General features: G+C 38.3%; 1 protein-coding gene across 4 annotated transcripts; it reads right to left on the reverse strand.

The window, feature by feature from the left end:
* Nucleotides 1-1,183: 1,183 nt before the first annotated feature.
* LOC117539879 (serine protease 27-like) lies at nucleotides 1,184-13,070 on the reverse strand. 4 transcript variants are annotated; one of them, XM_034206233.1, is made up of 11 exons: nucleotides 12,964-13,070; nucleotides 10,768-10,788; nucleotides 10,099-10,261; nucleotides 9,129-9,391; nucleotides 8,534-8,679; nucleotides 7,656-7,918; nucleotides 6,866-6,931; nucleotides 5,163-5,228; nucleotides 3,304-3,475; nucleotides 1,385-1,639; nucleotides 1,184-1,281 (listed from the first exon to the last, which is right to left on the reverse strand). In XM_034206233.1, exons 1-10 carry the CDS (start codon nucleotides 13,064-13,066, stop codon nucleotides 1,622-1,624), a joined length of 1,281 nt encoding a protein of 426 aa, XP_034062124.1. In that variant the 5' UTR covers nucleotides 13,067-13,070; the 3' UTR covers nucleotides 1,184-1,281; nucleotides 1,385-1,621. The 4 variants fall into 4 exon arrangements, with proteins under 4 accessions (XP_034062124.1, XP_034062126.1, XP_034062125.1 ...); XM_034206235.1 differs by lacking the exon at nucleotides 6,866-6,931; XM_034206234.1 differs by lacking the exon at nucleotides 5,163-5,228.
* Nucleotides 13,071-15,530: the final 2,460 nt, after the last annotated feature.

A 15,530-nucleotide genomic window follows, 5' to 3' on the forward strand; every position in this document is an offset into this window, starting at 1 on the left:
ACGAGCCATTTTGTGTGTCTGCGCGAGCGAGAGAGAGAGAGAGCGCACCGGTACCGGAGATCGTTGTTGTTAGCTTCTGGTGCTAGCGAGCTACGCTAACGGATATAAGGAGTTTTTTCAACAACAAAGTGGAGGAGAGTCCTCTCCTGTCAGACTGAGAGACTCAGTGAGCTAAAGGACTCTCTCAGTGTTATCTCAGTGGGTCTCAAAACGTTTTGGTCACCATTAATATAATAAATTAAAAACAATTATGAAATACTATATGACATTCAAAAATGTATAACGTTTAAAAGGGGAGTGATTTGTAAAATATCCATAAAGAAATAGTAAATCTGTTTACAGTTCTGTGTTGAGAGATGTATCCATACTGTAGATCTCTTCATTTTGCTCTCAAAGTGCACCAGATTGATGCTTTAACTTCAATATTTAAAAATAAATCTTCCCGGAGGAGCTTGCCCCCGGACCCCCCCTATGTGAGGTCCACACACCACCTATAAAAAATAGCACTTTACCCCTGCTTACACCTATATGCCGTGAGCTGATTATTGAGCCTTCATTGTAACAGTTGCGGGTACACTGTGTGTATGCGTGGGGAGTGTTGCAGTAGAACATTCCACTTTAGCGCCCGGTACATTAATGGGAAACCCTAAATGTTTGAGCACCCTCTATGAAACGTCAAGCTACCCCACAGTACCCCCAAAATAAATCTTTGGCGCCGCCACTGAGCCTGACTATTTGTGTTGGGGGGGGGCCCGACTTTTTTTTTCTCCTGACAGAAAAAGTTTGAGAACCACTGACCTAAGCCGACATGCGAGTTTAGTTTTGATAGTCTGCATACTTGAATATAAGCAGTAGCTTTGTATGAATCCCCGTTCTGATGTGCTACACAAACAATACCTTCTTACGGCTTGTAGAAATAGTGTTACATTTAAGTCTGTACCTCTAACATAATGAAAATCACTGAGTGTAGTGCTTGTAGGCAGCTTTGTTATGGAGCCTATTTTAAAAATGTTCAACTTGTCTTTCCAATGTAATTTTTTAAGTGTCCAATGTTAAAAGACCCTAAAACACATTGATAAAACTGAAAAAACATATGAAAGTGAAATAATCTCCTAAATTAAAACATTGAGCAACACAGACATATAGGCTAACTACATAAAGAAAGAAAAAATAAATAACTTACTGGATCCAGTGTAAAAGTGCCGGTACATAAAATGTCACTCGACGACGCGTTCCCACAATTTTCCACAGAGGTCTTAAACTCCTGCAGGACTTGTTCTTCTGAAGAGTGGAAGAACAAAAAAATTAAACATCTAAATTGCTAAAACCTGGACTTGAGGTACTTTGTAAGTGCCTATATTAGTGTGCAAATGTTTAATCTCACCTCCTCCTTTCGCAGAGCTCCAACCAGCAACCCAGCAGGACGTTCCCACGGAAAAGGTCCGTCCATTGTCCATGCAGATGGGCTGGATGTAGTCGGACAGGGTGGGCTTGGGTGTGCAGGTGCAGCACGGCTACATTAGACCCTATCATCGTGCTCAGAGTGATATTTGACACGTTCTTTTTCACCTCAAAGCGGTTGAAACCGTTCTGTTTCAGCCGACCCAAAACAACGGTCCAATCAGATGCTGAGGGGGAACTGTGGGAGATAAAACATGAACTCAATATTGACCTGCAGAATGAGTCCTAAAACCCTGAAATTAGTTAAAACATTTTGGTTAAATGCTTAAATAAGCTTCAGATAATTGTTTGTTTAATGACATAAAATACATCGGTAAATATGTTCTTTGAGAATTTCTAAAGCTTATCTTAAAAGCGGTAGCTCACTATAGTGTCTAAATGTGAATACTTAATGTAACCCCCCTGAACATTAGCCATCTTTATCCTAGTGATGACCGTAGTTTAGCTTAGCGTAGCCATGTGACAGTCGTATGGTTCCTGCGTATAGCCTAACGTTAGCTTTTTACTTTTGAAGAATTATAAAAGTGGTGTTAACATAAGGGATTATTCTGTTGAGCAAAACATGCAACTATCATAATCGTTTGTTTGCCACATGGCATACTTTCTGCAATAACCCAAAAATCTAATTTCCATTGCATTTTTGCAGAGGGAACCGGGAATATGCTCACTTCAAGGTTCCCCTACAGAAAAACGGTATCCCTGCAACACTCCATAAGGAATAGGAAAGAGACAACATCAACAGCAGGTTGGCCATCTTTTGAGGATACCTGCGACCGACCGCAATATGTATACTAACCTGTGCAGCCAGTAAAGTAACTGGTTTACTGGTTCAATCGGAACTATTTTAACTTGGCATTGTTGTTGATTGTAACAACAATACGGTAGCAGCCAACTGCTGACTGTTTAATGCGAGTAAAATAATTGCTGAACTACAGTAACCCTTAAACAGAACATTTCATTTAAGACCTGAATTGTGGCAAAATATATATAAATATAGCCGTAGATTAATTATGCAGCATAAGTCAACATTTAGTTATCATTCAGTCATTCAGCATAGAAAGTGACAGCGGCTGCCTTTGCTATAAAAGCTTTCCTACAAAGATGGCTGTGCCGCCCCAGAGAGCACCGAATTCCCAGGACTGAGCAAGCCCTCAGGAAGAGCGCCGGCTGTTTAAGCACATTTTCGAAGTGGCCAAACGGCGGTACTACACATACTTTCCAGTCAATGACGTAATTGTGGCCCTAACATGCTTTTCCCCAATTGAATTACATTGTGAAAGAAACGTCTGTAAATCAGCGGATAATTATTTTTTAGCTTAAAAAAAACTACCCAGTCCGAACACTTTTCTATCCAATATTTAAATCATTAGAGTCTAAAAGCTGTAAAAATGCAGAATCCAGGGTTTTTTCCCTCTCCATGACGGAACCAAGAGTGGGAGATTGGAGTCGGGGCTAAAGGAAAACTCAAGTGCTCATGCTCTATGGGCCCAGGTCGGGTACTTTTTGAATCTATAGTCTTTCCATTTCGGGCTTCATGTGCCACTTTCATAGGAACTAACGGGGCCCCGCCTCCGACGTTGTATCTAGTTCTCTTTAGACATCTGACTGAAGTGAATTCAAAACTTCCAAACCTCCGATTGGTTTAAAAATAGGCGTTTTCCATAAAGTCCAATATAAAAACCATTGACACAGTGCGTTGTTGTAGGCTAGACTTACGTCTGTGGTTTTCGCACATGTAGTTACAAAGCAGTGACAATGCAGCCTTTGAGAAGACCATCTTACGACTAAAGTTGGACATACTTTGGTCGTCATTTGTTGGAACCATTACTCCAGGTGTCTTACCTTGTGAAGCATTCGGCGTTGCTCAAGACGGCGTCCTCGGCCACCAGAGTCCCGCCACACACATGACTCCCGTTCTTCTGCAGACTCACCATCCAGGGCCACTCGCCAGCCGTCGCCACCGAGCTTCCTCCCACAATACGTGAATTCTTCGGGGCTTTGCCACAGACCACAGCTGGAGAAACAATCACAATCAGATTTCAGTTTCTTGTTGCTCTCAAAGCACTTAACACAGCTATAGACATACAGCTAAAGACAAAAGGAAAAGGGTTAGTCAGTAGATAGCACAAAAAACAGCAAAGCAATGAACCTGAACCAAACCAAGTTTTATTAATAACTTTAGAATTTTTTTTCCATCTACCAGATTTGATCTATTATAAATATTTGTATATATTGTGGGATGGCATTGATGAAATAGAGATCATAGTTTAACAAATAAAGAGCATTTAAACAATAGCAACAATGTATCAGGTGTAGAAAAAATCTGCAAATACTCAAAATGAGATAAAAATTGTTTATGACATCAGTTTTTGAGCCACAAAAAAACCTCAACTGGACTCTCTGAAGGAGAAAAATCTTGGAAAATGTTTTCCAACAACTCAATGACACACTGGTCAGCCACAGGAGCAGCTTCAGAGAACAACCCATTACACCAAGATGCTCCACAGAGCACCACAGGAAGTCCTTCCTGCCTGTGGCCATCAAACAGGAAGTCCTTCCTGCCTGTGGCCATCAAACAGGAAGTCCTTCCTGCCTGTGGCCATCAGACTCTTAACTCCTCCCTCACCAAGAGACTCACTTAACCATCAGCAGCCAAACCCTTTTAAATTGTGCAATTCAGCATTTTATTTGATCTTTTATTGGACATTTTAATTAAACTACTTATGTTTATTTAAGTATCTTTATTTAATTGTATTTTTTTGCAGCACAATCTTACTTTAACGTATGTCAATATAAATATTCGCATTCTATATTATTGTATTTGACCATTTATTGGACATTTAACTTGAATTACATATGTAAAGATATAAATATCTTTATTTTATTTCATTATGCATTGCACATTTTTACAATAACTTACACATTTTTAAGCAATGTTTTTATATTTGACTTTATTCTCAAATGGAGCAAGTGTCCTGCAACGCAATTTCCTCAAGATATAATTTTTTTTTAATTCAGATTCTGAAAATGTGGCCTGCAAAAGACGAGGTAAGGCATGAGCTAGCAGTCCATATTGGTATAAAGCAGTCAATAAAACACTGTTTTTAATCAGTTATAAAGACCAAAACCACTTTCTTGTTCATACAGCCATAAAGACAAACAACATTAGGCTTTGTTAGCATGAGAGGTTAGCTGGGCAGATTCACATGCTTGGTTGTTATAACAAAACTGAAGACAAACATTTGACATTTTGACATTTGACAACAGAGTGTACAAAAACACATAAAGCTAACTACCACGTTTAGACAATGACATTTTTAAACTATGAAGCAATTAAATGATTAATGAAACAGGAAGGAAGAACATGTATACAGCCTGGGGTTTAAAAAAAGTAAATAATACTACTGTATAAGAACAAAAGTATCATCAGCCTGTACCTAAACTATCACAAATAAAAGTAGTCATTATGAGAGTGACTCTATAAAAGAGATGTATTATTATAGATATACATTTAAGAGATGTTTGTAGATGTTGTAATTTGTCAATGTCTTATCAAATAACTCATGTTAGTTATTTAACTATTAACAAAAACAATGTTAATACTCAAAGTACAAATACCTTAAATTGTACTTATGTACAGTACTTGAGTAAAACTGCTATAATCTTGTGTTAGATGGAATATAAAGTCCTGACGCTCCTACCAGTGGGTGGAGGTGGAGGTTGAGTTGTGGGTTTTCCAGAGCTTGACGGCTGTGGAGTGACCTTTGCTGTACAATCACAACGTACAGATTTAAAGATATTAAACTCAGGTGCTGAAGACACAGTATTACACAGAACTTAATATTTGAAAGTTTCCAAATACAGCAAACATTTCAGGGTGAAATTTCGTGGGGAGTGATACACATAATTCTTCAATTTTCAAAGTATGAATTATTATAGATATAACCAGGGGTGCACATAACTTTTTTGCCCTGGTTCTCAAAGGAGCACCTGGAGATGTTTCTTGGTGCTCATCCTTCAAATGAAATAAACCGTAACTTTTGAGGGGGTCTTGACTTTATTTGCCAGACACACGGCACTGAAAACACATGCAGAGGTGAACACAAGACAACATTAGCACGAGCAGTAATCCTACAAGCTGTCATCACTACCCTCCTGACTGTTCTCCTCACTGTCTTCCTCTCTGTCAGACATGGTAGCTGATGATGTAGGCCTACTACTTTCTCTCTGGTTGAGTCTGCGATTAGCTGCTTGCATCCACAAGTCAACAGCTGGGTTTGGGTCGAAAGTCTCTGTTGTCATCTTAGACAAGTGGATGTAATCAAATAAGTATGTGAACATAACCAATAACCTACCATAGCCAATAACAAATTAATGTAACTTATTTTATTTATGTTGTTCATTCATATCTTATTTTACCTTAACATTTATTTATTTATGCATTTTTTTAAATCTTTCCAGTTTTAAAGGATATTTTTGGTTACTGTCCTATAGTATACATTGGAATGATTTAAAACCTGTTTATCCCAATAATTATAAAGGAGTGCCTTGGAAATATGTGTTTACATAAATTGTGATCAAACCGTTTGAACTTAGACTAAAGTGAACTATCTAAACACTCAGAGTCCTTTACCTCACTGAGTATCAGCCTCTTAGTCTGACTGGAGAGGACTCTCCCTCCACATTATTGTAGAAACATCTTCTTCTTATATCTGTTAAAGCAGCTAGCACCAGATTCTAATAACAACAGCGCGTACTGGTGCACCCTCCCTCTCTCCCTCGCATTTTGGCTGTGAGCTGCGGGCGCCAGATAAGCCAACATCCCCCATTTTCATCACTTACAGCGCCCACCGGGGTGAAAAGGGTGTTACAATTACTTAATTATGAATATTGTTACATCAAGGCCGAAAATTAGGATGAGCCCCAACGGTCAAAAATGTTTTTTTCCCTCCCAGAACTGCCAGCGCAGCGCCTCCACAGATCTGGCACCCTAGGCGAACATCTATAACGCCAGTGCTACGGACCGACCCTGAGTTCATATGCAACTCGCAAATATCTTTCTTTCTCTCTCTCTCCTCTCTTCTCCCTTCTCTCTCTCAATTTTGGTGCGCAAATGCGCCTTTTTTGGGCGGAGGTGCGCAGGCGCACCTGCGCACCAGTTATGTGCAGCCCTGGATATAACACTATTCTGTTCTTTTCTTACCAACAAATACATTAAGAGATGTTTGTAGATGTTGTAATTTGTCAATGTCTTATCAAATAACTCATGTTAGTTATTTAACTATTAAGAAAAACAATGTTAATACTCAAAGTACAAATACCTTAAATTGTACTAATGTACAGTACTTGAGTAAAACTGCTATAATCTTGTGTTAGATGGAATATAAAGTCCTGACGCTCCTACCAGTGGGTGGAGGTGGAGGTTGAGTTGTGGGTTTTCCAGAGCTTGACGGCTGTGGAGTGACCTTTGCTGTACAATCACAACGTACAGATTTAAAGATATTAAACTCAGGTGCTGAAGACACAGTATTACACAGAACTTAATATTTGAAAGTTTCCAAATACAGCAAACATTTCAGGGTGAAATTTCGTGGGGAGTGATACACATAATTCTTCAATTTTCAAAGTATGAATTATACAGCTACAACGTAAAGTGGAACAAGCTTAAACAGAATTTATAAAAAGAGGAAACATTCCAAATACACATTTAGTTTTTCTCTATTTGTGTACATTCCAAAAGCGAGCAGTACATAATACATCATTTGAAAATGTATCACTAATATTTCAGAAAACTTGTAATACAACAAATATTTGCCTTAATGCAAGTTATCTATTAGGAACGTTTTGTGGTGATATCTATCTGTAACATGTTTACCCTTTCCACTGTAATGTGTACAACATTTAAGAGTTTTACAATATATATCTCTAAAAGCCATTTTCAAAAAATGCGTATTATCTCATTCAAGAGATCGAGTAGCACTTGCATACAATCAAATGTACAGTTGTATTCCTATATAATTCCGAAGGTCTGATGTAAAGTATGTTTTTTCAAATTAATGGAGTGAAAAAGATATTTCCAAAATCTCCTCTGTAAAAACCTTTGACGCTAATCTTTCAACAAAATGAAACAACCATATTAAATCCGTCTTTTCCACATTTCTGTTGCAAATGACTGACAGGTGACAGGTACTCACGTGTGGGTGTAGCGGCGGAGGTTGGAAGGGGGGGCAGGGCCGGGACAGGACACGCTGAGGTCGCTGTCAGTTCCTGTGGACGTGAAGGTCATGAAGCCCGGCTGGTTGCTGGTGATTAGGCTGTTGATCCAGTCCTGATACCGGGAAACTCTGGAGTAGACTCCTGGGAAATTAGGTGTGGCGCAACCTTGCCCAAAACTCACGACTCCGTCCTGGATCCAGAAGCCGCCCTGCTTGCTCACCAGCGCACCGCCTGAGTCCCCCTTTAATGAGAGGCACATTTAGAAAAGGGTCTTTGCGGAAGGTCAAATATGAAAGTCTTCAGGTTCTTGAATGCAATACAAATATTAATTCCAGACTCTGAAAATAGTCCACTACAAGTAACGTTTCTTTGAGTATGCAATCAGCTAAATCTAGCCCAGTTAAAGTACCTACTTAAAGGGTATTGATCCTGCATTAAAATGTTTCCGTTTAGTTTTTGTTCTACAACATAAAATACGTCCGTAAAATACTCCATTTGTGAATTTCTGAGCACAGTTGCAGAAATTAAAGGACACTACTAAACGTCATCAAACATTAACCACCCTTAGCTTAGCGGTGGAAAGGTGAAGTCATGTGACTGTGCTGTTGTTCCTTCACAGCTAATGTTAGCTGTTCGATTGCATTAATGCTTCAAAAACCATAAAGTGGTGTGAATATGTAGAGCTTGAACCAAAACAAGTATCATGAATGTGTTTTGTGGAGGGAAACAGTAAGATGCCGAGTTCAGGCTCAGACCACCAATATAGACACCAGTCTATTAGGGTACACCTGCACCATTTTAAGATAGATACTGTGTAACAGAAAGGATTGGAGAAGGTTGGGTCAAAGATGCTCACCTGACAGGAGTCCTTCCCTCCGGCCCGGAGCCCGGCGCAGATCATGTTGTCTGTGATTGTATTCACTCCATAGTCACATTTGCACTGCCTGTTCCCCACGATGGGCACCTCCACCTCCATGAGGCTTTTTGGGGATGGAAGAGGAGCTGAAGAGACACAAATACACACTTCTTTAAGAGCACAGCATTTTTTACTGCATTTTAAAAAGATTACAATGAATTACAACTACTGCAATTATGAAGTATTACAGTGCTTGAACATATCATCAAACTTTTTTTTGTATCTAATAATGTTAAAACGACCTTATACATAACACAATGACATTTGACAAAATGTAATGTTTGTTAAATGTGTGGTTTGTAAAATATATTTTGAGGATTTTTTGTTTTATGTTTTTGTGAAATATGTTTTCTGATTTGATTTTGACGTTTGTGAAAAGTTTTAGTAATTTGTGCAATTTTTCAGTGTCTTTTTTTTTGGGACACCCTTATGAGTGCTCAGTTAAGTGCTCAATGTAAATCTAAATGTTTGTTGCATTTAAACAGCAGAGTTGTGACCTTGCAATAATAAAATAAATGTTGCCTTCTGAACCCACTTTGAGCTGCGATGTCCCCCCAGCCGGTGACCCAGGAGTCGGTGCCGCTGAAGAAGGTGCTGGTCGAGGCTGCCAGGCACACGGGAGCGATGTAGTTGGTGAAGGAGACCGGAGAGGAGAGCTTCAGGAGGCAGATGTCGTTGTCGTTGCCTTTGTAGTCAGGGTGATTTATGATCTGTGTAACCGTCCTCGACACCTCGTTAGGGTTGGCGCCTTCTTGATTTTGGCGACCCAGATACACCTTCAGGTTGCTTGTGCCGGGACTGGAGAGTTAAAACAAATATATATTAGTAAACTTATATCATAGTCAACTGATGATAACTCACTTAGTGACATAAATTAAAACAATTATAAATTGATTGATTCATGAAAATTAAAATGATCAGAATCAGGTAAAGTAATTTTTCATATACTGTAAAGAGCATTTGCTTTGGGGTTTACCGTTGCTTAAAATAAATTGTAAAATAAGACTTAAAAAATGTACTTATAAACTATTATAAAGTAAAAATAAATGTAACCAATTATAACACAAACCAGATATAAGACTAAATGTACCATAATTAAAGAAACTATAACAATATGACCAATTACTGTAAAAAAAGCAGTATATCTGAATTAAAACTGGAAGAGCTGTGCAGAAAAAGTAGTGCTTGGGTTCACAGTACTACCCCCCGCTCCAAATAATTGTACATGATAGGCTAAGGGGCGGGAAATCTCTAAGCGGTTGACCAATCACATCAGAGCCAGCTAGCTAACCAATCAGAGCAGACTGGGCTCTGGTTTCAGACAGAGGGTGAAAGAGGTGCTGCAGCAGGCAGTATGAGAAAAATAAAGAGCTTTCTGAACATTAAAGCATGGAGACATGTCCCAGTAGAGACACTACATACTGATATGAACCTAAAAATGAGAATAATATTTCCTCGTGAATTAAGTCACATAAATACATTTCATTATAGGATATAGGACACACCTTTGGAAGCAGTGAGCCGCAGTCAGCACCCATTCAGTGTTAATGAGGGACCCTCCACAGAAATGTTTGTTAAATCGATGCAGGCTGGCCTGCCAGGGCCAGCTGCCCTCAGGCGCCACCTGTCCTCCAACGATCCTGGTGTTGAGCGCAGGCTTACCGCACTCTGACAGAGACACACAACACAACACAGTGAGCCCCTCTGCTCTCCCGGGTTTTATATCGAGTTGTCATATTGATTGATTCTGATTGACTGCAAAGTTAATTTGTAATTTTGAGGTTTGTATGTGCATCTGATTGCCAGAAGTCTATAGGCTGTTAGTGACATGTAAATGATATGATGACTAAGCAACTTTTTAGAGTTTTTGTGGACAACATTTTGTTTTTGTTTGGAATAGATAATAGCATTTTAATAAACTGTATGTGTCTGGAGGATGGCCCCTGATGGGATTCTCATTTCATTCTCATGTGTGGCGCTGAGTGTAATTGAGTTCAGCACACACGGGTCTTTAGCAGGGGGTCTCATTTTTTCAAGTTGTTGTGTTTTTTAAGAGAATGAATTGTAACATGAATGAACAAAAATAATAGCAAAGATATATCAAGCAAATTGTTAAAAATAACACAAAGTGTTAACGGAAGTAAATAAAAAAAGTCCATAAAACTTCGACTTACCATTTAGTTGTGAATGAGACTCTGAAAAATAGAAAAACAAACATATTGATGAAACAGTTATGAATGAACATACTTATGTTTCTATAATGATATTTACTTAATGTTTTTTTTTTTTACTTATGTTGCACATAGTTAATGTTGTGCAACACGTTGTCTGGTGTCCCAACAAACTGGTTTCACTGGCTCCATTGTTGAATCAAACATACAAACATTCATAGAGACCAGAAAGGCCACATATCTCTTAGAGCACGACATTTCTCCACCATGAAGTGTGCTCACAGACAGACGGTTCTACATGTACTTTGAACGTAAGAACAATTTGGAGTTATTTGCCCAACTTGTTTGGTTGGTTGTTTGTTCGTTCACACCATGTAAAGCAGCCTTGGGTCTCTTGAAGGACGCTATAATAAATGTAATTATTATTATTATCATTACATGTACTTGAATATTTCTTATATGTTAAATAATCATATTCTTATTATGTATGCATTGTTGTGTTCATCTTTTAAAAAAGGTGCATCTGGAACTTTGAAAAATATACTGCTGGGTAAATAAATATTACCAATAATAAATCATTATTCAATATTGTTGTGTCTTAAGTAAGTAATTTAAGTGAGCATATGAAATAAAGTAAGAAGTACAATATTTCCTCAAATTGTGGTGGATTAGAAATGTAAAGTAGCAGGAGATGGAAATACTCAAACTACAAGTACCTAATATGAATATTCATTTTTTTTACATTCAATATTTTCTATTATTATTGTGAATTATTATTATTAATATTATATAAGTATTTATGAATATAAAAGTACATATTTCCCTCTCTTTAAAAAAAGGGACAATAGTAAAATGTTCCTTTAAAATATATATTTTTTAAATATTTAATGTGTTAAAGTTCACTGGCAAAAGTTGTTTTAGCAACTGTTTTACAGATTGACTGTTATTTAAACTAAATAAATCCCATTTTTGTATTTTTAGTGCATGATCAACGGCAAGGCAATGTATCACAAAAAAATATATTCATACACCTTTTTTGCAATAAAGGACGCATTCTATGCATTTCTGAACTATTATTTCGAACGATAACTTCACTTTTGGTACCTCAAGCGTATTTTGATGATAACATCTATGTAATTAAGATTCTCAAAGCAATACTTTAATATGCTAAGGTATTATATATTTTTTAACCACTGAATTTCCTGTCCTTAAATAATTACATTGACACTAATTCCTCTTTAATATAAGCCAAATGTTTCTGGTGTCATGAAGAATAAAGTCTTTTAAATGTAAATACAAGAGGATTGATGTACCACAAAATAACTTAAAAATAAGGAAAATCAATCAATATGAGTTTGATTATAACTACATCTTAAACATGGCAATTATATTACACTAAATATATAATTAAGTAATCAAATACAATGGACATTTAAAGCAGAACTACAAGTTGGTTTCTATGACTAATAAATCACTTAAAGCCTGGCATTGTGTGTGGCTGCTTCACTCTCAGAGGATCTGATAAAAGAATGGGACATGTATACAATAGAAGAAGGCTTGATAAAGGACACAGGCTGGTGGTCATTGGTTGGACACATATTGTTGTAGACTGATTGTACTCCTCTCAGTTATCACCTATAATTATCAGGAATTGCCCAGCAGACAAAAGCTGCAAAGGTTCAAATTAGTCATGTTTTGACATCTCTCTTTAATCTAACGCATCTTACTGGAAGATATAATACTTTTATTCAACTTAACAACAACAACAACAACAACAAAGTTACTGCAAACTTCCAATAATTATTTCTTTTATTATGTTCAATAAATACAGTTGGCTGTTTTTCCCCTTCAGAAATAATTTTTCTAAATAATTTCTTTAAATGCAAATGAAAGAAAATGTAATAAAGAAAACATTTTCTCTACTATATCATATTCAAACATTTTACTAATGCATATTATAGTTCAATTAAATGAACTCTGCTCTGCATTTTGATCCTTTTAAGTGCAATATTTTCAGTTTGCAGGTCTCCCTTGAAAAAGAGATCATTGATCTCAATGGGATTTTACCTGGATAAATAAAGGTTTTGAATTGAATTGAATTAAGGCAATGTAATAAAAAATGGAATGCAGGATTTCCACTGTAAGTCCCTCAGACAGCAGTTAGGTACGTCAGTGTGTGGTGCAGCTGAGGATCCTTACCTTGAGTCAGGAGGGAGAGCAGAGCCGCGGCACAGATCAACCTGTAGAGAGCCATGACTGTGGGTCGATACTGCAGGTCTGCTGCGGCATTAAATAACTTCATCTGCCTCTCCACCTCCCTCCTACAGTGTCACCTGTTCAAAGACACGCCCAACACCATCAACATTTCTCTGAGCTGCAGGGAGAGCATTCCCATTAGTGCAGATATTACCTGCTTTATTCCACTGTTCCGCATCTCAAGGGGAATTCCACACCTGTAAGGCAGTGATAGACGTAAGAGGTTGTTTCAACTGCACTATTTCTTAATGCTAAAGGTCTCCTATCATGCAAAATGCCCTTTCTGATGTATTGTATACATAAATATGTGTCCCCGATTTTGCTTCAACAGTTCAGGTGTTTAACAGCCTTATTACCTGTGGGATGAAACTGTCCCTGAGTCTGGGTTGGCATGGATGTCGGGACCAGTGTGGTGTCTCTGTGTGAGACTTGGGACCTGTGGTCGGTGTGCCTGTGATTGTATCTTTCTGTATTGTTTACTTTTATCACTTTCTTTTGAAGAAAGTTATTCCTATATGGCATTGAGACCTTTTTGCTTTGACTTGTCGAACAACTTTTTTTCACCGGGGTTATTTAATATTTTGTCACTTCCCTTTTCCCCCTAGACTTTAGGAGAAGGTAATGCCAATAAATAATGAACTTGCAGAGTGCACTTGCATTTGAAAGACAGTCAAAACTAAAAAGCAAGAACAAGCAAATCCCCATGGGTAAAAATGGGAAAGAGTGCATTTAAAAGACAAAAAAAACAAAACGAAAGTAAGCAGACAAATAGTTAAAAAGGAAAGAAACATTGCAATCAATTGCAATACTTCTGTATTAAACATTGCTCTTACAATACTTTCAATGAATTAAAGAGTAATACACGTTTCAGAAGCTTTAGTTACGCTTCAGTGATCGTATTTGTTATCTCAAAAAACAATAACAAAGTACTGATACTCAAAGCTAAGATAAGTGTTATGACTGATGCTAACCCTCCCACATAAAATTAAACACATATTTAATCAGGCAGCAGATCTCACCTCTCAGCATTCCTGTCTTTCACACCCACACGTATATTGTTTCATTCATTAAACCCAACTAATGTGAACTTAAAAATGTCCCTAAATTCACCTCTCAATCAACAACATCATGTTCCATTCTATTTTTTTGTTGGATTCACATAATGCTGGGAGATTGTGATCTTGAGAGGAAGGATAATACTACAAAAGTGTTGAAAAAACCCCTCAAAGTGAAAGTCTTGCATTCTAATACAGAAGTAATTCCACCTGAAATATGCTTAAAGCATCAAAAGCACTCAGTATGCATAATCACCGTCCATCGGGGCTTACTACCCATAGTGCTCCGATAACCACTGGAACTTTACTATATACAGTATATCACTACTGGGGAAATATTTTCCAAGGCCCATAACTTTGACCCAGTTTATCAGTTCAAACTGTCCTGACTGAGCACACGCACCTCGTAACCTTGGCTGCTGTGATCTCAGTGTTCTGTCTCCCTGTTCCTGCCTGTTGGCGTCAGCTGATAGAGGTGTTATGATTTTATCTTGTTATGCAGCATGTTGATGATGCTCTCTGAACTAGCTAAATACATGGGTCTGGGGTAGAGTTCTTCAGAATTGACGTGGCAACTCTACCGTGCAGTCAGATCGTCAAGCCCGCCTTAACCTGCCATCAGGCCCTGGGGCTGATCGTTTTTGTAGGCCCCCTATTTAAACAACAAATCAAAGTCATTTATAGCTTCGGCAGGCTCTGTGATCGCACCTCTCCACTCAGCTCTATACGCGCACCTGGTCCTCTCCTCCAGATGAGTGACGTATCGGGCCTCCTTCATGTATCTGTCCGGTTGCCGTTGGCTCCTCTCCACGTAGCAAGTCCTCGTCGTCCTCCCATCTCCTTCAACAGATAATGTCCCTCCTGTCTGTTTTTCCTCTCCCGTACTCCATTGCTATCAGAACCAGACGGCCTACTTGGCTCCGAGGCCCCGCGGCCGGCACCGCTGCCGCTCGGTACAAAACTCATCTGTCCTTCCTCCTCATCCTGGCCTACAGGTTTAAAATAACCTGTAAGCTTCGGCATGTTTTGTAATAGCTGCTTGTCTCGAAACTCCTTTTCCCTCAACAATTTCCTTTTCCGAGCGCCACTCTCAAACTTTTTCTTCTCCGACATTTTCTCCTAAACAACCTTCATCTGTCACTCAATCACTCTCAATTTGAATACGTCACATGTGAAACATATTCTCATTCTGATTGGCTGTTAAGTGGTGCCCACTGACTGTTTCGGAGTCATCATTTTTGAGAAAAATCTCTGGAATCCATCGATCTGATTGATTAGCGGAGCAAATGATCAAAAATAGTATGGAGGGAAGATATTTTCGTTTGGATTACTGGTCTGGGGGAAGCTCACGAGTGTGTGTGTGTGTGTGTGTGTGTGTATACGTGTGTGTGTTTGTGTAATTTTGCGTTTGTGTGTATTGTGTTTGTTTCCCGGGGAAAATACTCACGAGAAACA

This window comes from Gymnodraco acuticeps, unplaced genomic scaffold (assembly GCF_902827175.1).
Source record: "Gymnodraco acuticeps unplaced genomic scaffold, fGymAcu1.1, whole genome shotgun sequence".
In the NCBI taxonomy this organism is placed as follows: Eukaryota; Metazoa; Chordata; class Actinopteri; order Perciformes; family Bathydraconidae; genus Gymnodraco; species Gymnodraco acuticeps.